At 36.8% G+C, this 27,292-nt stretch overlaps 1 protein-coding gene across 1 annotated transcript in view; it reads left to right on the plus strand.

Annotated features, from left to right (window-relative positions):
* Window positions 1-27,292, plus strand: part of LRP6 (LDL receptor related protein 6) — a 138,837-nt gene that overhangs the window by 90,406 nt on the left and 21,139 nt on the right. The window contains exons 8-15 of the mRNA XM_028533098.2: window positions 7,736-7,952; window positions 8,665-8,954; window positions 10,215-10,441; window positions 13,519-13,703; window positions 14,335-14,661; window positions 21,591-21,793; window positions 24,360-24,571; window positions 25,550-25,740. Coding sequence (XP_028388899.1) covers window positions 7,736-7,952; window positions 8,665-8,954; window positions 10,215-10,441; window positions 13,519-13,703; window positions 14,335-14,661; window positions 21,591-21,793; window positions 24,360-24,571; window positions 25,550-25,740 — 1,852 coding nt within the window. The remainder of the gene's footprint in view (window positions 1-7,735; window positions 7,953-8,664; window positions 8,955-10,214; window positions 10,442-13,518; window positions 13,704-14,334; window positions 14,662-21,590; window positions 21,794-24,359; window positions 24,572-25,549; window positions 25,741-27,292) is intronic.

Here is a 27,292-nt window from a genome sequence, read left to right on the forward strand (position 1 = left end):
AACCACTGGAGACTCTGGTTCAGATTTGTAGGAAGATTTTAGAGGTGACAGAAGCCTAATTTCAGTTCAACTAATTAAACCACTCTGAGGTAATACAGTGAAGCACACCCTCAAGAATCACCAGAAGATTTAAGTAGTGTTGACTCAGCTATTAAAGTATAAGGCTCATCAGTCTTTTGGAATCGCCTAAAATGGTTCACTCGTTCTGGGTTCAGAAGATACAAGCAAACTTTTCGGTGGGGGGGTTGTTGTTTTAAACATAAGGGGCTTAAAACCCTATTTACAAACCTAGAAACCTGTCCAAAACTGTTCGTAGTTGGGTATGAGAAATGCAGTAGTGATTTTCTTTGAGACAGAGCAGCATGTACTTATTTCACTGTATTGCTTCTGCCCAATGAAAAGAGGTTGTATGGTTGGTAAAGGAGGAATATTTAGGGGAGAAGCTAATTTTCTAACAAAAGTGTAACTCTGCACAAATAATGAAAGAAAAGTTTCAGAAAGTAAGCATTGGACTCACATAGGAAAATATATAGTTCTTCACATGTAAAGCTCTCACAATCAGATTTTATTTAAGCTGTTGATCCCTTAATCTCTTCAGAGGATTCTTATCATTGCTTTCTGCAGATTAAGGGCAAAAATAATAACATTTATTAATAACAGCTCTCCCCTCCCCTTTCCAAACCCCTCCTCCCTTGGACTCGTTCTTTATCTTTGCTCCATTCATTTTTCTTTTAATTAAGGAAACTTTACAGATATAGTAAAACAGAGTAAAGATTCTCATGAACCACCCACCTTCAACTGTTGTCAGTGCATGGTCGGTCTAGATGGTCTGAAAGGGAGAACTAAGGAGATGACAGATAAGATCCTCTTATTAATATCATAGTTTTGAGGTTTTAATACCTCTGTTTTAATACTTCTGTTTTGAGGTACCCTAAAAGCAATGAACGAATCAGGCCTTTGCTCTTAGAAATCTCAGCTAGTGCTTTGAAATGCAAATTTGCAAAAAGATATAAAGAGGTGGAGTTTTAGTAATTTTTTCATCAGAAATTGTTTTTTAAAGTAATTTTTACCCATATTAGAATTAAGTATAGTGTAGCTGAGGAGAAAGGAAAGACCAAATAAAAGACAGTTGTTTGTGGGTCTACTAAGCCTGATGGGCCTGTGACAACCCTGAAAGTGGCAGGTGTAAGAGGGGACAGAGATCTTATCTAAACAGGAGTAAGTTAATTTTATTGTAAGCAGTGTAGTCACCACCATGAAATTCTAATTCTGCGTAGTCGTTATGGTAGCCAATAGTCACATACAGCGATGGAACAGGTAGAATGTGGTTATTCTGAATTGAGATGCTTGAAGTGCAAAATACATACTAAGACATAGTATGAAAAAAAAAACCAAAATAAAATCTCATGAATAATATTAAAATAAAAATGCATATTGCCCTGGCTGGTGTGGCTCAGTGGACTGAGCGCTAGACTGCGAATCAAAGGGTCACTGGTTTGATTCTCAGGTCAGGGAACATGCCTGGGTTGTGGGCCAGGTCCCCAGGAGGGGGCACACAAGAGGCAACCACACATTGATGTTTCTCTCCCTCCTTTCTCCTCTTTCTAAAAATAAATAAATAAAATATTTTAAAATAGATATATTAAAATAAAAATATTTTTGCTATATTGGATTTGATACTGGATTTCATTAAATATATCAATTTATTAGGTAAAATTAATTTTATTTTTTTCTTTTAACTTTTTTGTTTTCTTCTTTTTAGAGAGGGAAGGGAGGGAGATAGAGAGACAGAGAGGAACATCAATGTGCGGTTGCTGGGGGTCATGGCCTGCAACCCAGGCATGTACCCTGGCTGGGAATCGAACCTGCGACACTTTGGTTCGCAGCCCACCCTCAATCCACTGAGCTACACCAATTCTTTTAACTTTTTAAAGAAGCTCACAAAACTCACCTTTGTGGCTGGTATTATATTTCTCTTGGACAGCACTGTTCTAGACTTGACCCTGTTGTAAAACCTACAACAGACGAGACTAGGAAGACGTGGAATTAAGGGAAACAATGTGCTTACAAAATTACATTTAAAAAATCTTTAGTATATCTTAATTACATTAATTTGAAATAGATGTGATATATCTCGTTTTAGTGTGGGTTTTATTTATGCCCCACCCCTACCCAGTCTCCCCCAAAAGACTTTCATATTTCACTCTTAAAGTGAGAGAGCAGGAATAGCTGGAAGGTCCTGGTGCCCTAGTAGGTAAAGCTACAGAATCCTTAGTTGTGACTCCTAGAGAACCCTGTTTAAGTTCCTGGCCATTGTGCTATTCTAAAGATCTTCTTAAGATCGGCATTACCATTTTCTTTGTCCAGATGTTGCTAAAAACCTTACTATGTCCTTTGTTCTTTTTTTTTTCCCCCAGAGACCCTTGCTTGCACTTAGTACAGCTTTAACACTGATCCAAACCCTAGTTTTGTCCAGGGACTGAGTTGAAGATCAGCCAAGTGTTTCTGATCTACAATCATTTATGTGTAGTTCTGAAATAAAAAAAAAACTCTAGAAACCAAAAATAATTTTTGTTAATTCAGTTGGTGGTGACGCTGCCCTGAAGCTATGTAAGAGTATTTGTAGTCATTATTTGTCTCCCTTTGTAGAAATAGTTATATGCGGGCAGTGAAGTGCTGCCCTGACCCGGGTGGAGGTGACATGCTATGAGCATTGTGTTAACCTTTCTAAACATATTTTTTAAAATCTACACTCTGAAATACAGCTGGCCCTGAGACTTAGATAAGAGATTTTGGACTTCTCTTACCATCATCTCACAGGTAATTCTGTGGGAATTACCATAATTCTGTGTTTAAGATATTAATTTCTAGCACACACAATCTGAACATGGAGACAGAGGTAAATGAGGTCTTCCTGGAAAACAGCCTTGTTATGTCATGCTCCTTAAAATGCATTCAGAAGTTTTTGTTTTCTATAATGCTCCTTATGCTGAAATTTCATACCTGCCATAGGGTGGTATCTGCCTGGCATGGCCTTCTTTAAGTACCTTTTGTATTCTTTCTTTTGCCCCAGGGAGTTTCTTTCAAAGTGTCCTTAACTCTGTGTGTTAACATGTGCAATTTCTCTTATTGTGGAAAGTCCTTTTCTCTTTTTCTTTGTCAAAATTCTCCTAATTCTTCAAGGTGGATTTGAATTCCTGCTATTTCCTGAAGATTTTCCTGGTAAGCTATAGGCTAGAGAAGGGTATAATTTACCTCTAGATCGTAATTCGTAAGCCAGAAGAGGTCCTGTTACAAATTTCTTAGCCTTCACCATGTCTTCCATGGTGATTTGCACTTACTAGGTATGTTTGTGTTTGATTTTGGTGGGGAGTGGAAAGAGGGTCTGGCAGAGCAGCAAAAGTATGCTCTGATCAATTGTCAAACTGCTCCTTTTTGCCTATTGTTTTAGTTACTGTACACCTGAGTAGTATAAGCAAACAATAAAAATAGATGTTTGAAATGAGAATAAGGCCGTGTAGTTTTCTACTAGTTGCCAGACTATAGAAAGGTCTGTATTGCTTTTATTCTTCAGTTTAACAGTGTGTAGTTATTCCGTTTTTTTTAAATTTTCATATTCTTTTATATTTGTGTATTCATGTTTACTTTGAAGAACTATATTTTATAAAGTAATCAATTATAGCTATTTGAATGTAGCTCTTTACTTTTAAGGACTAAAGCATTTCACTAAAATAATTTCAAAAGTGAAGAACCAGCAGTACATCCGATACTGTGCTATGTTCACAGCAGAGATCTTTAATTTTTAAATCAGTTCTAATTTGCATGTGAAAGCTGCCAGTGAGTGATAGAGCTTATATTTGAAATCCATATCTAATTCTGCCAGAATATTGTTTGCTAATCATAAGATTATTTTTTAGAGCAGAAGAATGAAGAGTAACTGCTGAATAGAAGATGCTTAATTATGTAAACTAAAAGAATCTTTTGGAATTGTGCTTTTGTTATTTTTCTCACTATGATTTTCAGTTTCTTTTTTTGTTCATTATCCAGTCATACTTAATCAGCTGTCTTATATTTAAGTTGTTCATTTATCAAAATGAGCCAACAAAAATGTTGCAGGACGACATAGCTAAAAGAGAAGATTTGGTTGATCCTGTAACATTTTTGAAGTTGGAGTTTATATTCTTACAAAGAAGCTCATTATTAGGCATCTAATTCAGTATTAGACATTTAGATTGGCAAATTTTAATAGAAAGGTGAATATTTAGACATAGTAGTCAGAAAAATTCGTATTTATTAAGTATAAAGTAATGCATATTAATTGATTTGAGATAATGCTGAATGAAACTAAGAATAAAATTAGATCAGATAATGTTTAAATACCATAAGCTTGTAAGGAAGTAGTGTTTTAAAGCATTATAATATGGAATATTAAGCACTTGGCATTTGATGTGCCTCTGATAGGATGATGAACTCCACCTAATGGAGAACATAGGTTCATTGTCAAGTATGTGGTATTTTAGATGAGGTAGCAGTGTGTTTTCTGGGAGAAGGGAATTCTGCAATAGAAACTGATGAGACCTTAGAATACAACTTTACATATTTGTAATTTTTCCTATGTAAGATGATAGCAGAAGCCATAAGCCTTGATGAGCTTTTTGGAGGGTGTTTACAGACAGAGAGGAACTCAAGAAATCTTGGGAAATACCCACCCATATTTGAAAAAGGAAGAAGGAACCAGTGAAATGCAGAGATAAAAAGCACTTTTGGCTATAGAAAAAGAAATAAGATACTGTGCCATGAACCCAGTGTAGAGTTTTAGTGGGTGGTTAAGATGGTCCAATGTTAAAAAGAGGCGAAAGAGCTCAAGAACTGAGAAAAGCAAGAAACTAGTCATTGGCTGTTTTCAGTAGTCACGTAACCTGAGGCATAGATTGGGAGCCATTTGTAGGCAGGTAAGGGAACAAAAGATGAAAGGTAGAAGCAGCTGTTGGCGATCATATTCAAAGAATGTGGCCATTAAAACAGCATCATTCAACTTTTATACAGTGTCTATAAAATGGGGGGAATTGTGTTAAAAGCAGAAAAGAAGGGCTGTATGGAGAAGGAGAAATTGAAGATCTTTGAAAAGAAGGAAATAGTACTGGGAGAAAAGTTCTTGTAAAGGGGGTAGAGGAAGATACTAGAGTCAAGAGATAATCTCCCTGTTAGGACAGAGAGGGAAAAGTGTAGAGTTTTCAAAATAAGCTTTCTCTACTAAAATAGACGTTTCTGGATTATATGTCTAATGAAGGAATGATTTTTCACCCTGATCAGTTTTCAGGCAGTAATAGAATGGGACCAGAAATTCTTTCTCAGAGCACTGCCATTAGAAGGGAGCAGGAATATATCCCTTCTCCAAAAGTAGGCAGTAGAATGCACTTTACATGGATTTAAAATTTGGGCAAGAATTCCTTTCATTCATTCAAATGGTTGAGCTCTAGGATCTGAGGATAAGAACTGTTAATAGAAATTTTCATTTCCATTCTTAGGAATGTTCCTTGAGTGTCTTAGGAAACCTGTCTCCTTTTAAAAATTATTTAACAAATATTGATTGAGTTCCTTGCCAGGCTCTTTAATAGCTGTGGAAGGCAGATGAATGGTTGAATTAAGGTTCCTGCTATTTTAGAGTTCACATTTTTTAGATATGTAATCTGCCCTTTTCTCTGCTTATTCCTTTTACTCTTAAACACCAAATTAATTTTAAGATATAGCACAGACAGCCCTCACTAGTGTGGCTCAGTTGGTTGGTCATTGCCCCACAAACAAAGGTCATGGGATCGGTTTCCCATCAGGGCACATGCCTGGGTGGCAGGCCAGGTCTGCAGTTGGGGGCATACGTGAGGCAACCAATTGATGTTTCTCTTCCTCTCTTTCTCCCTCCCTTCCCCTCTCTCTAAAAATAAATAAATAAGATCTTTAAAAAAAAGATAAAGCATAGACATCATAAAATATGTCCAGGAATGATCTATAACAAGAAAATATAAATAGAAGAGGGAATTTCAGGGGGGAATGGGTAGGGATTACAGGAACAAATTTGGAGGACACATGGACAAAAACTAGGGGTGGGGGGTAATGGGGGGAAGGGGGGAGGGTTGGGTGGGTGGGCTGGAATGGGAGTAGGGGGGAGAAAAGTGTACTTGAACAATGATTAAAATAAAAATAAATAAAAAAAGAAAATATAAATATAAAAAAACATAAGCTCATGGCTCAAAGAGAAATTATTAACTTGAAATAGTATTTAATATAGGAGTTGGATTTTAACTATGTTTATAACTGTTTTTTAAAGAATTTTAAAAAATTTTTTATTTTTTTATTTTTAGAGAGAGGGGAAGGGAGGAAGAAAGAGATGGAGAAAAACTTCAATGTGTGGTTTCCTCTTGCGAGTCCCTTCTACTAGGGACCTGGTCTGCAACCCAGACTTGTGCTCTGACTGGGAATCCAACCAGCGATCCTTTGGTTCACAGGCCGGCACTCAGTCCATTGAGCCACACTAGCCAGGGCATATGTTTATGACTTTTAAAAAATTTATTTAAATATAGATTTAGCCAGTTGGCTTAATAGAAGTTCTGTTGTATCTTATATGAACAGATAAACATTCAATTAATATAAATTTCTCTTTCATCAGCTATAAATCAGATATTTATTGATATTTGCAAGTGAAACTACTAGAATATGGCATAGTTTTGCTTGCTCAATTTTTAAGTATTTTGTCTTTCTGAGGTTTGGATGTTCTTGGAATATCATTAGGTTTTTTTAAACTTTTAGAGAGGATAGATGAAGAACATCTGGTTGTCATTCCATCTAGGCAATCACAGGGTTGGCTTACATGGCAATATTTCTTACTAATTGTATGGATAAAAAATTAACACTTGCACATAAGACTGTATTTGATATTTTTTTGTAGATGGGTTAGGGGGCAGATATTGATTATATGTCCATGTTTTTAGTACCAGAATAACATTTCTGAAGGCTAATTTGCCTGGCACAAGGTCACCTTAAAAAGTAGAAATGGTCTCAATTAGGGACTTCCAAGTTTGTGCTTTAAAAGACTTACTCCATCGTTTAGAACAGAAGATGCTGCTATAATGTCAGAGACACCTTGGTTACTTCTAGGGAAATTGCTAATGTTTATGAGACTGTTAGAATGGATTTAATAATATAAGTTTCAAGTAAAAACAATGAAATAAAAAATATACTAAAGACTCCTAAAAAATATACTGAAGGACTCCTAAAAAATACTTCAACTCCAACTCTGTTTACAAGCTGTGTGACCTTATGTGACTCTGTTTCCTTAGATGTAAAAAAAGGCAAAACTCTCAGGATAAAATGTGTTATAAAGCAAATATGCAATGAAATAATGTATGTGAAGGTACATTATAATTTGAAAACAAATGTACAAGCAAACTTAAGGTGATATTGTATATTTAATTTTTACATAGTCATTTAGTAGAAGAGATGCATGCGTACTAAAGCTAATATTGCCAAATTAAGAGATTGGAGACATAGAGGTAAAATATGAGCTTATTTTGACTTTGATATCATCCTCATTAAATCAGCTTTTTGTCATTTTGTGAAAGCATTGTGATAGGGATAAATACTTTTGGATTTTGATGTCACTGGCAAGTTGCATTTGTCATTTTCACATACATTTGAAGAATAAATATACATTTTTTTCTCTTTAAACTTAAACATGAAGGTTATGAATACTGATGGCACTGGAAGACGAGTGCTAGTGGAAGACAAAATTCCTCACATATTTGGGTTCACTTTGTTGGGTGACTATGTTTACTGGACTGACTGGCAGAGGCGGAGCATCGAAAGAGTACACAAACGGAGTGCAGAGAGGGAGATCATCATAGATCAGCTCCCTGACCTCATGGGCCTGAAGGCCACAAATGTTCATCGAATCATTGGTAAGTAATTCCAAAATTCTCTTAGAGGTAGAAGCCGTGAATGAGCCAAGATGGAGATAGGCAGAATTTTATAAAGCAGCATGGTAAATTGTTGATGTTTTGAGGGAGTATAAAATTAATCTTTTAACTCCTTTTTTATTTTTCAAGTCAGAAATGAGTCTTTTAAATGTTGCTTTTCTACTCTGCATAGTTTGTATTGAAGGGAAACACACACACACATACCCCCTTCATCAAAAGAATTCAATCCTATTGTATGAATAACATAGTTTATTTTAAAGCTTACTGTGGATACAAAGGAAAGTATTTTGCCATACTTTAATTCCTAGTTGATCGGCAAGGGAGTTTTGAACTGCTCCATTTCCAGCCTTGTCCAGTTCACCCCTTTTTAGGCCCTCACCCCTGGAAGGTCACGATATTGATGCCAATTTAGTGCAGACACCCAGTCGGCATAGCGTGCATACTACAGCTCAGAAACTCCTGGTCTCTAGCACTTCTCCGGCTGGGTGTACCCAGTAGCTGGAGCCGTAGCTGCCAGCCTTGTATTCCATCAGTGCTCTTAGTGCTTGTTTATGGGATTAGAATGGAACCGCTGGGTTTGAGAGCAGATATAATCATAGGTCTCTGTGAACCAAATGCTTAGTAATTCTAAAGTAAAAATGTGTTGATTATGTCAATGTGTGTCCTTCTGTGCCCTTCCATAATTATCTTTTAGGTTCCAACCCCTGTGCTGAGGAAAATGGGGGATGTAGCCATCTTTGCCTCTATAGACCTCAGGGCCTTCGCTGTGCCTGTCCCATTGGCTTTGAACTCATCAGTGACATGAAGACTTGCATTGTCCCAGAGGCTTTCCTTTTGTTTTCTCGGAGAGCGGATATCCGGCGAATTTCTTTGGAAACTAACAATAATAATGTGGCCATTCCGCTCACTGGTGTCAAAGAAGCTTCTGCTTTGGATTTTGATGTGACAGACAACCGAATTTACTGGACTGATATATCACTCAAGGTTGGCAAAAGAATTGAAGTATTAAAACTGGGGAGTAAAAAGGAGAGCTTCTAGGTCAACCTCCTTCATTGCTTAATAGGCAATGTTCAACAAAGAACTTAAACTTTTTAAAGGAAATCAAGGGAAAACCCCATTCATTATTTAATTAAGTGCCTTTTAATACAAGGTACTTTGCTTGAATGTCTAAATCTATAAAACATAATCTTCCTCTACTTTGTTCCATTTGAAGGTAACAAATGACATTTGCTGCAATTAGAGAGTAAGCAGTTGTATATTTCACACAAATGGCTTACAAAGACTTGACTCTTAATTTTTTTTTCAACAAAATTTGGAGCCTGACTGAGGTAGAAAATGCCAGTTATGAGTTACAGCACAACTTTGTTTTCTTTTTCCTAGAATAAATATTGAAAAGCATACTGAATCAAAAAGGAGTTCTCAGGAAATCTGGAGAATAATGTTTTCTTCTTCCAGATTGTTTTGGGCTTGTTTCATATAACTTGTATAAACTTTTGTCTAACGTGCAAAAATCATGGGGTATTGGAGCCAGAGTAGGATTCTGATAATGTTCAGTAAAATCTATTGAGTGAATAAATGGAGTAAATAAATAAATCTTGGCTTTTACTTTGGCCTTCTAACTTTCGACATCTTGAAAATAGAGATGATCTCTATTTTGCAGGGCTATTGTGAGGATTAAGTGAGAAAATATGTGTACACAAAATACTTAGGATAGTGCTTGACAGGAAGTAGCAGCTGTTATTAACAGCTTGAATTACGATTGTTTCAAATTTTAGAGAGCTCAGAGCTACAGTAGGGATAATATGAATATGGCATTATGCATTTTATGTAAGGTATAAACTTGTTGAGATCTCAAATTGACACAATAACATGGCATACTCTCAAGTACCATCAGAAAGCTACCTACCAGTTAAGAGTCTACAATATTCTAGTCACATCTCTCTCACTTGATTACTAATAAAGTTTAAAAAGAAAGTCATTCTATTGTCTTATCTGAGTAAATTTTGGTCCTTAAGAATCTCAGAAATTTCTCCCTGAATTGACAATAAAACTTGAGGTCACAGTTGCATTTATTAGTTTGATATCATTTTTCCCCCTGTACTCATAAAATATATGAGTTGTTTTAAGAAACTATGCCTCTGCCGCTTCTGGATCCTCCCACCCAACAAAACCTAAACCAAACATCTTCTCAGTAGTGTTTTGTACTTAAGCCATTTAACTTTGTTGTTAATCTTACTTTTGCAGACCATCAGCAGAGCCTTTATGAATGGCAGTGCACTGGAACATGTGGTAGAATTCGGCTTAGATTATCCAGAAGGCATGGCGGTAGACTGGCTTGGGAAGAACTTGTACTGGGCAGACACAGGAACAAACCGAATTGAGGCATCAAAGTTGGATGGACAGCACCGACAAGTTTTGGTGTGGAAAGACCTAGACAGTCCCAGAGCTCTTGCGTTGGACCCTGCTGAAGGGTAAACAGCTTTATGTATGCATTCTTTGCAACTACATTGTGCATGGCCTAGTATGGGTTATATTCTTAATGTCTTAATTTTTATTAGGACTCAGACAACTAAACTATAAATAGGCTTTATTTTAAAATCATTAGCTAACATTTCACTGATTTAGAATTAATTATTAGCTGAATTTTACTTTTGTCACTATGAACATTGGGTGAAAAAAGATTAGTAAAATGGATTAATAATTAAATATTGCTGGTCGTGTTTGTATACTAAGTAAACAGGCTTTTTAAAGGTATCATCAGGTCTACATTCGCTTGTAGTCTCTCCCAAGTTATACTGATTGCAACCTATTGAAGTGAATCCTCTGAAATAATATGTGCAAAGAAATAACTGCACTTAAAAAAGCTCCACTTTATAATACTCATTAATTCAGGAGGATAGCTATTTTAGTCATTATTATAAGCTTGGAGACACTTTGGTATTACACAGTTAACTGTTTTTGATAAACAGTAAACTATTTATTTACAAAGTGACATTTTCTGAGAGTAGATGATTTTTCTGCATGATTTAGAAATATTAAAAAGCCATTAGCTTAGAGATCTGAAGTCTGAAGAATAATTCCATGTTTTAATGTCTCTTGACACAAATATTTTTAAATTTTATTTTGTTGTGTTTTTTATCACTATTTATCTCCCTTATACCCTCTTCCACCTCCACCCACCCACCTTCCCCCATAATCATACTGTTGTTCATGAATTCTTTCTCTTTTTTGCTTGATCCCCCCACTCCCCAATTACCCAGAGCTGTCAACCTGCTCTCTGTTTATGAGTCTGTCTCTGTTTTGCTTGAAGTTGAGTTTGTTCATTAGATTCCATGTATGAGTGAAATCATATGGTATTTGTCTTTCTCTGACTGGTTTATTTCACTTAGCATAATGTTCTCCAGGTCCATGCATACTGTCGTAAAAGATAAAATTTTCCTTTTTTATGGCTGAGTAGTATTCCTTTGTGTAAATATACCATAGCTGTTTTATCTACTCATCTGTTGATGGACACATAGGCTGCTTCCAAATCTTGGCTATTGCAAAAATGCTGCAGTGAACATATGGGTGCGTATATTCTCATGAATTAATGCTTTTGGTTTCTTCAGATAAATTCCCAGAAATGGAATCATTGGATCATAAGGCGCTTCCATTTTTAATTTTTTTAAAGATTGTATTTATTTATTTTTAGAGAGAGGGGAAGGGAAGGAGAAAGAGGGGGAGAGAAACATCAATGTATGGTTGCCTCTCATGCACCCCTTGCTGGGGACCTGGCCTGCAGCTCAGGGTTGTGCTCTAACTGGGATTTGAACCACGACCCTTTGTTCTCGGGTTCGAGCTCAGTCTGCTGAGCTACACCAGCCAGGCCCATTTTTAACTTTTGAGGGAACTCCATACCGCTTTCCATAGTGGCTACACCAGTCTGCATTCTCACTAACAGTGCACGAGGGTTCCCCTTTCTACACATCCTCTCCAACACTTGTTGTTTTACAAGTTTTTTATAAATTTTGGATATTAACCCCTTATCAGATATATTGGCAAGCATGTTCTCCCATTCTGTGAGTTGTCTTTTCATTTTGTTGATGGTTTCCTTTGCTGTGCAAAAACTTTTTAGTTTGATGTAGTCCCATTTGTTTTTTTTTCTTTTGTTTTCTTTGCCTGAGGAGATATATCAGAAAAAAATAAAAGCAGAAGTTAACAGTGTAAACATACAGGCATATTTTACCATATTTATTATTAAAAATAGTATTTCTGAAGTCACTTTAATTCCACAGTTAGCTAGTTAGCCACTTAATTAGAAGGCCATACCAAAGACAGCTCTGTGCTGACATGTTGTGGTTGGATTATGGTGATCTTTTACTTTGAGCTTCAGTTACCAGACAGATAAATTTAGTAGTTGGGACTAAGGACTCTAGTTTATGTGGCTGCTGGCAACTGTGACATTTCTCTCACAGTTGTTTCTCTTTGGCTCTTGTGGTGTGCGCGTGCCTGTCAGCTGACAAGTACAGATGCAAACAAAGCCCAAGACCAACTTTACTTTTCAGAAAAGCATTGCTACCAAGTCAGTCATCAGCTGACAGGCTGACGAGTGAATGTCTGTCCTCAGGTATTTGATGAGAGCTGGCATGTGGAGTGCTTTCCTAGGCCTAATTAGAGTGTTTTGAAACTAGCATCTTACTAGTTTTAGCTGAAAGGGCAGTTGGCTAAGGAATAGGATCTGGTTCTAGCTCTGTCATGTAACTGGCTTGAAGACATTAGACAAATAATTTATTTCTTTTAGTGCTTTGGCCTCCTCCTAAGTAAAAAGCCTATAGGACTGTAGGGCCTCTCCAAGGGTAATGTAAAATACTTGACCAAGTAAAATAAAAGCAGAGGAATATTTTAAAATTTCACAGTGATGACAGGAGTAGCATTCACTGCCCAGATGACCCAGTAAGGGGTGTCATTGCTCTTATACACATAGTCTGTTCCCTGGGACCATGTTAACCAAATATGCGAGTATTTTCAAACTTTGCTTTTTTACCAGTTAAAGGATGTTAACTTATACTTTTGATGTACACTCCTGCACCTTGATTTTAGGGAGAGTTGATTATATAAGTTGAAAAGTAAGTTTCAACTACTAAAAGACAAAATTTAAAAACACAAATTACTTGTATTTAGAAATACATAAAGATATTTTGTTCAGAAATGAACCAGATTCAGATACCAGAGCTTTAATCCTTTCCCAGTGTCTTGAATATTAGTTTTATAAATGCAAGTGTTGCAATAAGGAACTCATTGGTTTGTTTCCAATTCCTAGGTTTTGGATGGAACAGATTCATTGGAAAAACTAAGGAAAGCTGACTCACTTCCTTTTTAGGATATAAGAAAATATATTTAGTTGAGGGTGCCAAAATAATTGAAAAATTATAGCTATGATTTTGTTTTACCAATTTCCTTGATTTAATATGTATTTTCTTTAAAGTTATTTAATTAACTATGTCTGAATATGGCCCTTTCTCCCCAATAATCAAAAGTGAAATGTTAAATGTCCACTTTTTGAATTTAGATTCATGTATTGGACTGAATGGGGTGGAAAACCTAAGATAGACAGAGCTGCCATGGATGGAAGTGAACGTACTACATTGGTTCCAAACGTGGGGCGTGCAAATGGCCTAACAATCGATTATGCTAAAAGGAGACTCTACTGGACAGACCTGGACACCAATTTAATAGAATCTTCAAATATGCTAGGTAGGTTCTACTTTTTATTCACAGATAGTAGTATATTATTCTTCTATGCAAAAATCAGAAAGATTGCTATTACCATTAGGTAGATTCTATAAATAAAACTTCTCATGAATGTCTGGATTCTACCTCTGTTTGGCATTGTATTCTGTTTATTGTTACTAATAGTGGGCTAGGCACTTGGACTCATATCTCTTTATTATGTGGAAATTTCATTATTGTTGTACTTGTAATGGAATTTATAACTCCCTAGATATTCCGGCAGTGACTTTTTGTATCAGTACAATAAAATATATGCATTTCCATCTTGTTATGGAAGGAAGAAGAAAAATTGAACTATAGATCCTTATGGAGAGAAAATAAGACCACAATCAAAAGAGACCATTTGCAGGAGTTTAAACAAACTCAGAGATTTATAGCAAGAATATAAGCTTGAGGCATGGGGTCAGGCTGCAGATGGATTGATTTCACAGGACTGGTCTGGTTTTAGAATTGCTTTTAAATGAATTGTTCAATTTTAAATTGCTTACAAATGTTTGTTTTATATGTTACAATTTGGGGGAGGGGGCAGCAAGACTCATAGTCTCACATATTTCATCCCTCTGCTTTTCCCCTTCTACTGCCTCTCCGAAAATAGGACTCAACCGTGAAGTTATAGCAGATGACTTGCCTCATCCTTTTGGCTTAACTCAGTACCAAGATTACATCTACTGGACGGACTGGAGCCGACGCAGCATTGAACGTGCCAACAAAACCAGTGGCCAAAACCGCACCATCATTCAGGGCCATTTGGATTATGTGATGGACATCCTCGTCTTTCACTCCTCTCGGCAGGCGGGGTGGAATGAGTGTGCTTCCAGCAATGGGCACTGCTCCCACCTCTGCTTGGCTGTGCCAGTTGGAGGTTATGTGTGTGGATGCCCTGCCCACTACTCTCTCAATGCTGACAACAGGACTTGTAGTGGTAAGCTGCGTTTCCTCCGGAGAAAACTAGAATTAGAGGAGAAATCAGGACTTTGAAAACTGGTTAATGTTCTTTCTAGAGTAAAACATTGTATAATCCCGAAGTTGGTCATCTGTTTAATAAACAAGGGAGGGACTAGAGATGGAAAAATACATGTTTTTGTTACTTTTTATTTGATGACAGCTAGTTGATATTATGGAATACTTGATGTTACAGAAAAATCTTTTACCCTTCAATATTAAATATTTAGTTCAAAATCTGCATAGCTTCATTGAGAGAGACAGACAGTCCTACATGTGTGCTATACATAATTCATATTTACTCATTGTAAAGGAAGAGAAGAGTAGTACAAACAGTACAACAAAAAGAATCTCCAAAATATAAACATCTTGTCCTTTGAAGTTCATAGAATAGGCTAAATATTAAAAAATTTAAGTGTAGAAGATGTAGAAGACCAGATAGAAAAGGCATGTGAGTAAATTTAGTCCAATATGAGACAGTCATAAGTAGATGGGAAACTAGAAAGCACATGTTGTGAACATGGTGGGTGGTCGCTACTTAATTCCAGTTGTTGTTACCAGATCTTCTTATGTAGTCTTGAACCCAGATTTTTTGGGGGGGGCTACAATATCTCCTGACCTCACATGTTAATAGGTACTGCGTATTAAATACACACACACAGCTAACAACAAAGCACAGTGCATAACAAAACATGTTGGCATAGGGAAACCTAGTTCATGCTTTAAGTATACATGAAAGCCATGTTGGTGGATAGATAAGAACAAGTTGGTAGATATGATAAAGAAATAGAGAATTAGATCAGAAAAAGTAGATTCATGGGGGAGAAGTAGGGTATGGTTCACTGGGGTAGAAGATACAAAACTGTACAATATGGGATGCAATTTTTGAAATTACTTTATTCTGTTCTTGAATGTAAGAAATCACATAGGAAAGGATAGGTAGGCTTCTTCAGCCATGAAAAGGAATGTAAGTTTATAGTTTAATGATTTGGAGTCTTCCATGTTAGTTTTGTGTTTTACTAAAGCATGTCACATTAGTTTTTCTAAACCTTTATTTTTCTCATTTGGGAATAATAATAGTAACTACTTTGTAGGGTTGCTGTGAAAATTAAATGAGATATAACATGATTGATTGATGTGGAGAATGGATTTGAGGAGGATAAGAAGTGGTAGAGAAGTCAATTAGTATAGTGTGGTAATGTCAGCAGACTTGGACTTTGTGGTGGCAGTGGGAATGGTCAAGGTATATTTTGAAACCCGCATGGACAGGAGTTGTGTATGGGGAAGAAGAAGAGGAAGAAAGCAACTATGATGTCTAGATTCTTGGTTTGATCAGGTAAGTAGGTAGTAGATGAGGAAGTATGAAGAGGAAGGATGGTTTTCAGGAAGAAATTAAAAATTTAATTTTAGGCAGATTTATATTGATATTTCTATGGGGCGTTGGAATATAAATACTAAATAAGTTGGCTAGAAGATCCCAGGACTCAGAGAGAGAGATGATATTGGAGATAGAAGTTTTGGAATTGCCAGCATGTTTTTAAAATAGGGGAGTTACTTAGGGAGATGTACAGTTGAAGTCAGCACATCTTTTCTGTAAAGGGCCAGAGAGTAAGTATTTTATTTAGGTTTTGTGAGTTGTAAAATTTCTCACACGTGCTCAACACTGCCTGCCGTGGCATGATTGCAGTCATAGACAATACATTTTAAAAATGTACTGAGTTCTGATAAACTTTATTACAGAAACAGGCAGCAGGCCAGATTTAGTTTGTGGACCATAATTTGCCAACTCCTTATGTAGAGAAAAGAAGGCATCAGGTGACTTAAGGAGCTCTGGTTGAGGACGGAAAGCTTGCAGGAGATACTGAAAAGTAATAGCCAGAGAGGTAAAAGGAAAACCAGAAGAGAATAGAGACACAGGAGATGAAAGATAAGATCGTTTCAAAAAGAACTCTGTTGGATGCTGCTTGAGAGGTTGAGTAAGATGAGGCCTAAAATAGTATCCATTGGGTTTTTGGATAAGGTCATTTTCATAACCCTGAAGAGAAAAATTTCAGGGAAGTAATGGTAAAAGACTGAAGTAGATCAAAAAGTGAATGGAGAAGAATGGGAAGTATGTGTAGATGTCTTATTCAAGAAGTTCGACTTTAAATGGAAGGAGAAGATGGGGGTAATAGCTGATTGAGGATAGAGACAAGAAGACTATGGAAAAATCCTTTTGAGATCATTGTCATGAGGGCATGTTAGTTGGTCAGTGAAGGCCATGAGAAATCAGTGCTGAGTGTTCCTAGTAACTGTCGTAGGCTACTTTTCCAAGATATATCAGCAGAGACTCGAGAAGACTTCCGTTGTGTGCTCTTTTTATTATAATAGTGCTATTTAATATTTGTGTATAGATGTATTAGATTTTAAGGCAGATTACCAGAAAAGTTTAACACAAAGTGCTTGCCCTTAAAAAGTTCTCTTACATTGTGTAATTTACTGCTTGACCTGTGTTTCAAAAGCTAAATCAGGTCATGTTTCTGTGCTTAAAACCTTACAATGGCTCCCATTTCACACAGAGTAAACACCTAGTCTTATAATGGCCTACAAGTTCCTGCATGACCTGTACCCAGTACTTGGAACCTCCCCCCTTTTGCTTCTGTAACCTCAGCTTTTACCATTGTCTTCCTTGCTCTTTCCAAGACAACCATACTAGCCCCATTGCAATTTTTCAATATTCCAGTTACTGCCACCTTCTTATTTCCTCTGCTTGGAACGTTCTTCCTGCGAATATTTGCATAGATGTACTTCCCCTCCAAGTCTTCCTTATTGTGACTTTCACCGGGATACCTAATCTACCCTATTTAAAATTTGCAAATCGCCCTTCCACCCTATCTAGCATGCCAGTGCTCTTTACTTGTACTTACTTTTTCTTTTCCCTGTAACACTTAACACTCTATAATATGCTATATAGTTTATACACTGTATTATTTATGTGCTATAACTTCTTTATTATGTTTATTGCTTATTGTCTATCTATTGGAACATAAACTCCACAAAGTATCATTTTTTCCTGTTTTTTCACTGGTATATCTTAGGTGCCTCGAATAGTGCTCAGTAGGTAAATTGGTATTCAATAAATCGTTGTTAAATAAAAGAATGAAAAAATAGAACAGGATTTGGAAAAACATGTGTCCTCTTCCATTCAGCGGCTTTGTGACCTTGGAAAAATACTTAAACTTTTGAGGCTTCCTTTAAAAATTACTTAACCTTTCTGAGTTTACTCACCTCTAAAATGGAGATGATGATTTTGGGGATTAAATATCTTATATGATGTGTGACACATTGGAGGTTTTAAATAAATGTTCGTTTGTTTTTCATCCCAAGTCTCTGAAACAGTTTTGTTTTCTTAATTTCAAAATCATGGCTACATGGATCTCCTTAGCTGTCATCATCTAATGCTTATTTCTTTATTTCCTTATTCGTTTATTTGATCAGTGAATATTTATTGAACACCTCCTACATACTGGGCATTATTTGAGCCAGTGGAGAATATAGCAGTGAATGAAATAGGCATCAGTTCCTGCTCTCATGGACCTTACATTCCAGGGGGACAGATAACGAATAGATTAAGTAAATTATATCGTGGATTAGATGGAGATATGTGTTATGAAGAATTAATAAATGTGAGAAATGTCGGGAGGAGGATTGCAATGTTAAATGTGGTTATTAGAGAAGTCACTACTAAAAAGTGACATGTCAAAAACTGAAGGAGGTAAGGAAATGAGCTACGTGGATATCTGGGGGGGGGGACCTAATGAGAACAAGGGGGGCAGCTAATGCAAAGGCCCTAGGGAGGGAACATGTCTGGCATGTTAGAGGAACACCTAGGAGGCCAGTGTTGGAACAGAGTGAACAAATAGATTACATCAGAGAGGAAACAGGAAATCAAATTGTGTAATCCCTTGTTCAGGACTGAAGTGGCTGACTTCTATGGCACCTTTGTGCAAACTGGGAAAAGATACTTCCTCTGGACAGAAACAGCTGCACGAGTCCATGGCTTGGGTAATGAAGTATGGATTGTACTTCAGTCCCAACTCGATGCCTATTGGCACAGTAAGACGTGTTGGGCCAGGCCTTGTGGATTTTGCTGTTCTTACACAAGAGCAGTGCCTCCCTTTAAGCCACAGGTGAACACTTAAACCTTCAGCAGAGAACTAAAAAGCTCCCTTCTGCTTGCACCTCATCCTCCAGCTTCTGCACATGGCTTTTTTCATTGCAGGAATATAAAATTCAGACAGCCCAATAGAACCATTTTTAAAGCACCCTTCCCCAGGAGATAGGGTGGTTAGAGGTTACATAAATTAGGATGGATTTAGGCTTATGAAATTGTATATTCTTTCTTACTTTAAGCATTGAATGACTTGTAAATAAGTCAAAACATCAGCTTCCTCTTAGAAACATTAAGCCAATTAATTTTAATTGCTAATGTTATCCATAGACTTCTAGAAACAAGCATTTATTTCAAGCTATGTTTGGCTTTGTTGTAATGCACATTTCTAGAACATCCAATTGTAGAATCTTACTGAAGCTTAAAACTTGACTTAAACAATAAAGTTCAATAAAACATACTAGGAACCACATATATATTTGATACTGTTTCCCAGTCAGGGAAAAGTTGGCAACTAAAATTTTGGGATCTTCTAAGTTTCAGTGTATGGCTTAGTATAGGTGGTACTTACGCTGTTGGAAACTTACAATTTCGAGACTTCTCTTTTCTCTTGCTTTACAAGAAAGTACTGCCAAAAAAACAATTCTTTTTTTAAATAATTTTTTTTATTGTTGTTCAAGTATAGTTGTCTCCATTTTACCCCCACTACTCCCTCCCGCCCCACCCATCCCCACCTCCCATCCTCGATCTTATCCTACCCCCCTTTGGCTTTGTCCTTATGTCCTTTATACATGTTCCTTGGTGACCCTTCCCTTTTTCCCTCCCCACTCTCCTCTGGTTACTGTCAGTTTGTTCGTAAATACAGCCCTGACCGGTGTGGCTCGCTTGGTTGGGCATCATCCCATAAAGCAAAGGGTCACTAGTTCAATCCCCAGTCAGGGCACATGCCTAGGCTGTGGGTTCCGTCCCTGTTCAGGGCATGTACGGAAGACAGTTGATCAATGTTTTTCTCTTGCCTCAATGTTTTTCTCCCTCTCTTCCCCCTCTCAAAAAATAAGTAAATTTTTTTTAAAAAAGAAGGAAGAAAATGGGTGGATTTGTGAGCTATTCTCTTGTGACACATGTTCTTACTACTTAAGGCACAAGTTCTACTAAAATTGCTAAAAGTTGTTAAATCAATATGCAGTGAACTCAAGATAATAGAGAACTCCAGTGGGATCATTGGAATATGTTCTAAATTTTCCAAGCTAAGTGTGGGCTTTTAGCCAGTGAAGAACTTAAAGCAGAATTTCAGTGTTATGAATACCAAATTCCTTTGCGAGTACCAGTGAGTTTCTCTGGGATGCAAGCCAGTATACGTTTGGGTGTAAAAGTAAAGTAAAGCAGGGAACCACAGATAATAGAGCCATAAAGAATGGGGCACAGTGGGGAAAAGACGGCGTTAAGCTTCACCATTTACATTTATTTCCCTGAGAAGGGCAAAATTCTACTGGATTTAGTTGATGGCTGACTCCCAAGAGAATGAAATGCTATGAAATTTTATGTATTTTTAATGAAGATTTTAAAAGTGCTGTTAGACTCAAGTTGTTGGTAGCACTGTCAAATGCTGTTATTTTCTAGATGTTTTCCTGCATTAAAGATGCTCACACAGCAATCAGAAGCCTAGTCCCTAGGAAAGGGTAATGTCGTCTCTGTTGCATTACTCCATTTCTTAAATTTAGGGCATCAACTTAGAATCAGAGCAGAATATTTTTTTTAGTGAAAATATAAATACAGGTCTTGTTATGAGGATTAGAGATAATAAGTAAAAGCATTTATTATTAGTTTGGCAGGACGAGAGAGATTTTTACCAGCTCCTTCTCACAGCGAAAACCACATACCCCCAATGCAAAATAAAGCCTGTATCTGCAGTCCATCAGGGTTTGTTTGATTTCCATTAATCCAAGTTTATTGCTGTTGCTACTGATAACAATAAACAATAGTTATTTTTAGTTTATATAATGCCTTATAATTTTTATTGTTATAATTGACATATAATGCCTTATAACTTTAAAGTAACTTTTCATATGTCATAAAATTCTTATAGCAACTCAATGAGCAAGACAAGATAGATAAAACCTTACTTTAGAGTTGCATAAGCATCAATGCAAAGAGTTTCAGTGACTTAGTTAAGATCAAGTAACTAAATAGTGAGAGAGCTGAGACTAAAACTAGTCTTAATTGCTTTTTTAGTCCTCATCTGAGGATATGTTTTACTGATTTTAGAGCGATAGGAAGGGAGTGGGTGGGGGGCGGGGAGAAATACTGATCTGTTGCCTCCCATACATGCTCTGACCGGGGACTGAACCTGCAATCTGGGTATGTGTCCTGACTGGGGAATGAGCTCACAACCATTGGTGTACCAGACAACAAAAGATTGTGGAGGATTATTTACTTCATAAACAGGGAGACTTTTGTATATCTTTTGTCAAATGCCTCATTGACATCAAGCCTTCTGTGATGCCACTGTACAGAAAAAGAGGCTAGGTAGCTATGTCACTGAGTCAATTCATAACTGGTTTGGTAACCAGAGTGCTGATTAGTGTCACTTTAAAGAAGGTTTCTGGGGATATTCCAAAAGGTTTTGTCCTCAATTTTAACCTTTTTACCTCTTCAACACGTATGTATGTTTTGTATGAGATACAGCTATAGGCTGATCATACCTTTGAGTGATACAGAGTTTAGTTTGTGTTTCAGATTTGCTCTTTTCTTTCTTTAAGCTCCAACTACTTTCCTGCTCTTCAGTCAAAAAAGCGCGATCAACCGCATGGTAATTGATGAACAGCAGAGCCCTGACATCATCCTTCCTATCCACAGCCTTCGGAATGTCCGGGCAATTGACTATGACCCACTGGACAAGCAACTATATTGGATTGATTCACGACAAAACATGATCCGAAAAGCTCAAGAGGATGGCAGCCAGGTAATTCAAGTCTCAGTGCAAAACCCATTTTTTTCTACCTAGTAATTAGACTAACCAGTCATCCTATTTTATTGTATTTAAGTGTTGAATCTACATGTGCATGTGTGTGTATGAAACTGAAATTCTAGACTGAGCAGCTTTTTCCCCCTCTAATGATCTTTCAGTATATAATTGATAATGCTATTGGAATGAAAATTATATTTAGATAACTTATGCTCATATATTGGTAATGACTTAGTCGCTACCATCCATATCCATTTATACAGTTTTTTTCATTATGGTTTCATTTACATGGAGTATTGGAAGCTTTGAAATCAAAAAGACCTCAGTTCTGATCTCAGGTCTATCACACATTAGGATTTTTATAAACTTTTTAGCTGAATGGAATGTAGAGCACATAGTGCATTACCTGTTACATGATAAGAGACTCAATAAATAATGGTTCTGTTACTAGTTGATGATTATTTAAAAAGTTCAAAGGATAAGAAACACATAACACAGCCTCAGTAAAATTAAAAACATCTAACAGGGCTGTCCAGCCTTTTGGCTTCTCTGGGCTGCACTGGAAAAAAAGAGTTGTCTTGGGCCACACATTAAATACATTGTGACACGTCATCACAAAAAACTCTTAGAGTGTTTAAAGTAAATTTACGATTTTGTGTTGGGCCACATGTACAGCCATCCTGGGCTGCATGTGGCCCATGGACCACAGGTTGGACACCCCTAATAGGATATGCTATTAATCCAGTGGCATTTTTTTTTTTTTTGGTAAATATTTGGTGACTGTGGGATGGGAATGAAGACATTATCAACAAAATTTACCTATGCTTGCATACCAGTCATGGTTTGTATACTATCCATACTTCTTTGCTTTCTTTTTATGACCAAATAGTATTAGACTGGGATTGCTACAAATAATTATTTGTTATCTTCCCATAGCAATAATGTTCAGTTTAATTTTGAACATGTTAAAATTTAGGGAGATGAGATTACTGATTTTTTATATGTCTTTTCTTACACAGAAGAGCAAGGGGTAATGTACTAGATTGGCCAAAAAGGCTGTATGGTTTCTTCTGTAACATAAAAGACACATTTTTCATTTTCACCAGTAACTTGACACATTCAATCAGTCACAGCACATTCTCCATACACTGTGCAAATCTTTTTTTGTGTGTGTGTTTTTAGCTTTCTTGAAATAGTAAAGCATAATACACCAAAAATGTCACTTATTTTCTTCCATCTTTGACATTAAAATGGCTACACAAAAATTTTCCAGTTTTGATAAGTTGTTTTTAAATGCACCCTGATATGACAGCTGTCACAGTACAGTCTAGCAAAGTTGTTTTCAATGAAGTTAAAGACAACTGAGAACTACTAGAGCCATCTTATGGGAAAAAACAAAATGGACTTTTTGGCCAACCCAATATTTAGGTCTACTGAGGGATCATTTAGTTGTATAGTCAATAGCGGCATATTGTAGATGGATTTTACTCTTTGTAGGCCAAGACCTGTAGAAGGAAATTAGAACTGTTATTATACAGCCAAGGACATGGCAAATAAGTAAGATAGCTTCATTAAGGAATACATTGCCTCAGAGATGCTGAGTAAATGAAATACAATTTATTCAGCTAGAACAGGTGAACAAAAGGCTCTCTTTTTGCTTGGCTTTGTAAAAAGAATTTTTGGGGTGGGGAGGGGTGTTGGATTTGAGGATTGCAGGCAGGCCTGACTGATAAACATGGTTTATAGCCCGAATTGCCATTGTCTCTAGAGCAGAGTTTGTCAGCTTCAGTACTATTGACATTTTTGGGCTGGATAATTCTTTTTTTTTTTAATCACCTGGATAAGGGGAAGGGAGGGAGAGAGAGGGAGAAAAATATCAGTGTGAGAGAGAAACATCTATCAGTTGCCTCTCATACACACCTCAACAGGGGATCAAACCTGCAACCCAGGCATGTGCCCTGACTGGGGAATCAAATCCAAGGCCTCTTGGCCCACAGGATGATGTTCCAATCAACCAAACCATGCCAGCCAGAGCTGGGTTGGATAATTCTTTGTTGTGAAGGACTGATCTGAATATTGTAAGCTGTTTAGCAACATCTGTGGCCTGTGGCCACTAGATGCCAACTACACCTCCCAGAGTCATGACAATCAAAAATATCTTCAAACATTGTCAGATGCCTCTGGTTTAGACATTTGCAAATGCTCTTGTTGAGAACCACTGCTTTAGGGGTATTTCTAGGGTGTGGTTCTAGGCAGGGTTGTCTGTAAGAGAGAGCTGCCCCCTTCTCACACTCATGAGCACACTGTCAGATTCTTAGAGCAACTAATGTGGCCTTAGCTCGCTCTGCTGCCCCATGCCATAATAACCCAAGGGAATATTTGAAATGCATGTTAACAAAGAAGCACATTACTTATAAAACAATGTATCAGTACAAAATATCCCTTGAGACTTCCTTCTCCGATGAGCGACCATATAAATGTAAGTATGGTAAATGATCGCCTCAGGGCTATCTGGTTTAGAGTCTGATATTCTATGTGTATGTGTGTCTTTTTCTTTTCTTAGGGCTTCACTGTGGTTGTGAGTTCAGTTCCAAATCAGAACCTAGAAATACAACCCTATGACCTCAGCATTGATATTTATAGCCGCTACATCTACTGGACTTGTGAGGCCACCAATGTCATTAATGTAACAAGATTAGATGGGAGATCAATTGGAGTGGTACTAAAAGGCGAGCAAGACAGACCTCGAGCCATTGTGGTAAACCCAGAGAAAGGGTATGTTACTGAAGTACCATTCAGATGTCTTAGCGTCTCAGACCTGCCTTTCTTTGCATGCCTTGTTTATTTACCTTGCAATATCCTGTGTTAACAATGAAAAACTTGATATTCTCCATCTATCCGCCCCTGCATTTTCTTCCTTTTTCTCATTTTACTGTCTAGAATTTCCTTTGTTAGTCTCTATTGCTTTAATTTTCATTTCTACCCATCCTTCCTTCTAGGACCATTTGAACTGCAGCATCCTCCTTGAAGTTTTCCTTGATTTACTCCAACCCTAGCCAGATGTGATTTTCCCCTCTCCTGAATGCCCAGTACTAGTACATCTGCGTCTCTCTAGCCATATCTAGTCCTTTCTAATTGACATTACAACTTTTACTTTTCAGTCTTATATTTCCTACTGGTATTTAGGTTCCTTTTTGCCAAGAATTAATGTATCTTCTTTCATTTAGTACAAATCTTTGCATTTAATAAATTGCACATATTTGCATCTGAATGAATGATAAGGAATTCAGCATGAAAGTAGCTTCTCAAGAGTTACAGGAAAAGATGAACTCTAGAACTTAAATATAAGAAATGACTTTTATGACTTGTTTTTAGTTGTGAAATGGACATTAAGGGAAGGAATTTAAAATTTCCTGTCCAGGTCTCTGGTTACTGCTTATTTATTTCATTTATTTTATTTTATTGTTGTATTTCAAAAAATGTAACTGCCAGTGTCTAATGCTTTGTTTTATTAACTGCTTATTAACTTTCAAGTTTATTAAACTTGAAAGTTAACTCCCTCAGAAATTCTGTGTACCCTTTGTTAATATTACTGAAAGTAACCGTATCTCCTAGCCTTTTAAAAAATATTCTAAACATTTCAAAATAAGATTTTTAAGTATTCTACCTGTTTTGGTTTTAATCAGTAAGAATCTTCTCATTTTGTATGGTTTCTGATTTTAGTAAACTTATTATTTCCTCCTTTCTCTTTAGGTATATGTATTTTACCAATCTTCAGGAAAGGTCTCCAAAAATTGAACGAGCTGCTTTGGATGGAACAGAACGGGAGGTCCTCTTTTTCAGTGGCTTAAGTAAGCCAATTGCTTTAGCCCTTGATAGCAGATTGGGCAAGCTTTTTTGGGCTGATTCAGATCTCCGGCGAATTGAAAGCAGTGATCTCTCAGGTACCCCCAAAATATGTTTTCTTATTTTTTTAAAGATTTTATATTTTTAGAAATAGGAAAAGGGAAGGAGGAAGAGAGAGAAACATTAATTTTCGAGACATACATCAATCTGTTGCCTCTTGCACACCCCTAGCTGGGAACCTGGTCTGCAACCCAGGCATGTGCCCTGGTTGGGAATTGAAACAGTGACCTTTTGGTTGGTAGGCTAGTGCACAGTCAACTTAGCCACATCAGCCAGGTCCTGCTTCCTTATTTTGATTTGAGGTATTAAGATGATTTGTCAGTAGCATTTGTATTTTCCTTCCATTGTATTATTTTTGTACATATTTCTTTATAGTTTTTTTCACTAAAAATAGTTAGCATTAGGTAGGTTAGGAAGAACTTTTTTCTTCAGCCATCAGTATGATTATTCCATCTGTTATCTAATAACTTGCCAATATTCATTTGGGCTTAGCTCTGTAAATATATTTCTAATGTATTTCTGCTCCTTTCCTAATTCTTCTGCTCTACTTTATTTCTGATCATCTCTGTCCTGAATTCTAACCTGTGATTAGTTTCATCCCTGTTGATTCCTCTGGTCTTAAATGTTTACACACTATTCCTAGATTAATTTTCTGAAGCATCATTTGTAATCATGTCACTACTGTACTAAAAAAATCTTCAGGGTAGTCTCATAACCTGAAGAAAAAATGTTTAGCTGTGCACTTAAGTTGGTATTCACCTTTCATAAGCTCATCAGCAAACTCAAATGATCATAACAATCCTGGTATTTTGAGACTAATTCAAATCATTTGTTGGTCTTTAGATGTACTTTTACTTTCTCATTTCTCTGCAGTCCTCTGTCTAAAATCATAGTTGCTTCTTCCCACAATTTCTGATGTCCAAATATTCTTTGTGATCTCACTAGTGATCATGAAAATGAACTTAAAAATAATACATTATTTATGTCTATCAGAGTGGCAAAAATATGTTAGAGTTGGTTATACCCAACATTAGCAAGAATAGCAGAAAATGGCATGCTTCCCTGTACTTTGGTAGAAGTTGGTAGAACATTTTTGGAGGGCAGTTTGCCAATAAATTGCCCTTTCAGTTAGCTGTGTTACAGAAATGCTGACCCAGTTGTAGGAGGATATTTGCTAAGCATTATTTTGAAATAGCCTACTACAGAGAACTATGAGGTCTGTCCAGGAAAAGTCCAGCCATTGTTGGTATAATGAGAACAGTTTGTGTGATATTGATGTAACCCGGCAGCCAAGGAGAGTGGACTAGAATGCACATATGTGAACAATGACAACTTCACTGTATTAGTCAGTGGGAGCGGTAGATACTTGTTGAGTAAGCGTGTTTGTGTACTGTGTGGCTGTCACATTCAAAATGGCTGAATGAGTAGAACAACAAATCTGCATCAAATTTTGCATTAAGCTTGAACATTCCTCTGAGGAAACTGTTTGGATGATTCAGAAGGCTTTCTGGGATGATGCAATGAGTGTAACACAAGTAAAAGTGTGGCACAAATGCTTTAGAGATAGTCGAGAACCTGTTGAAAATGGTT

The sequence above is a fragment of the Phyllostomus discolor genome, chromosome 2, assembly GCF_004126475.2.
Source record: "Phyllostomus discolor isolate MPI-MPIP mPhyDis1 chromosome 2, mPhyDis1.pri.v3, whole genome shotgun sequence".
NCBI classification, from domain to species: domain Eukaryota; kingdom Metazoa; phylum Chordata; class Mammalia; order Chiroptera; family Phyllostomidae; genus Phyllostomus; species Phyllostomus discolor.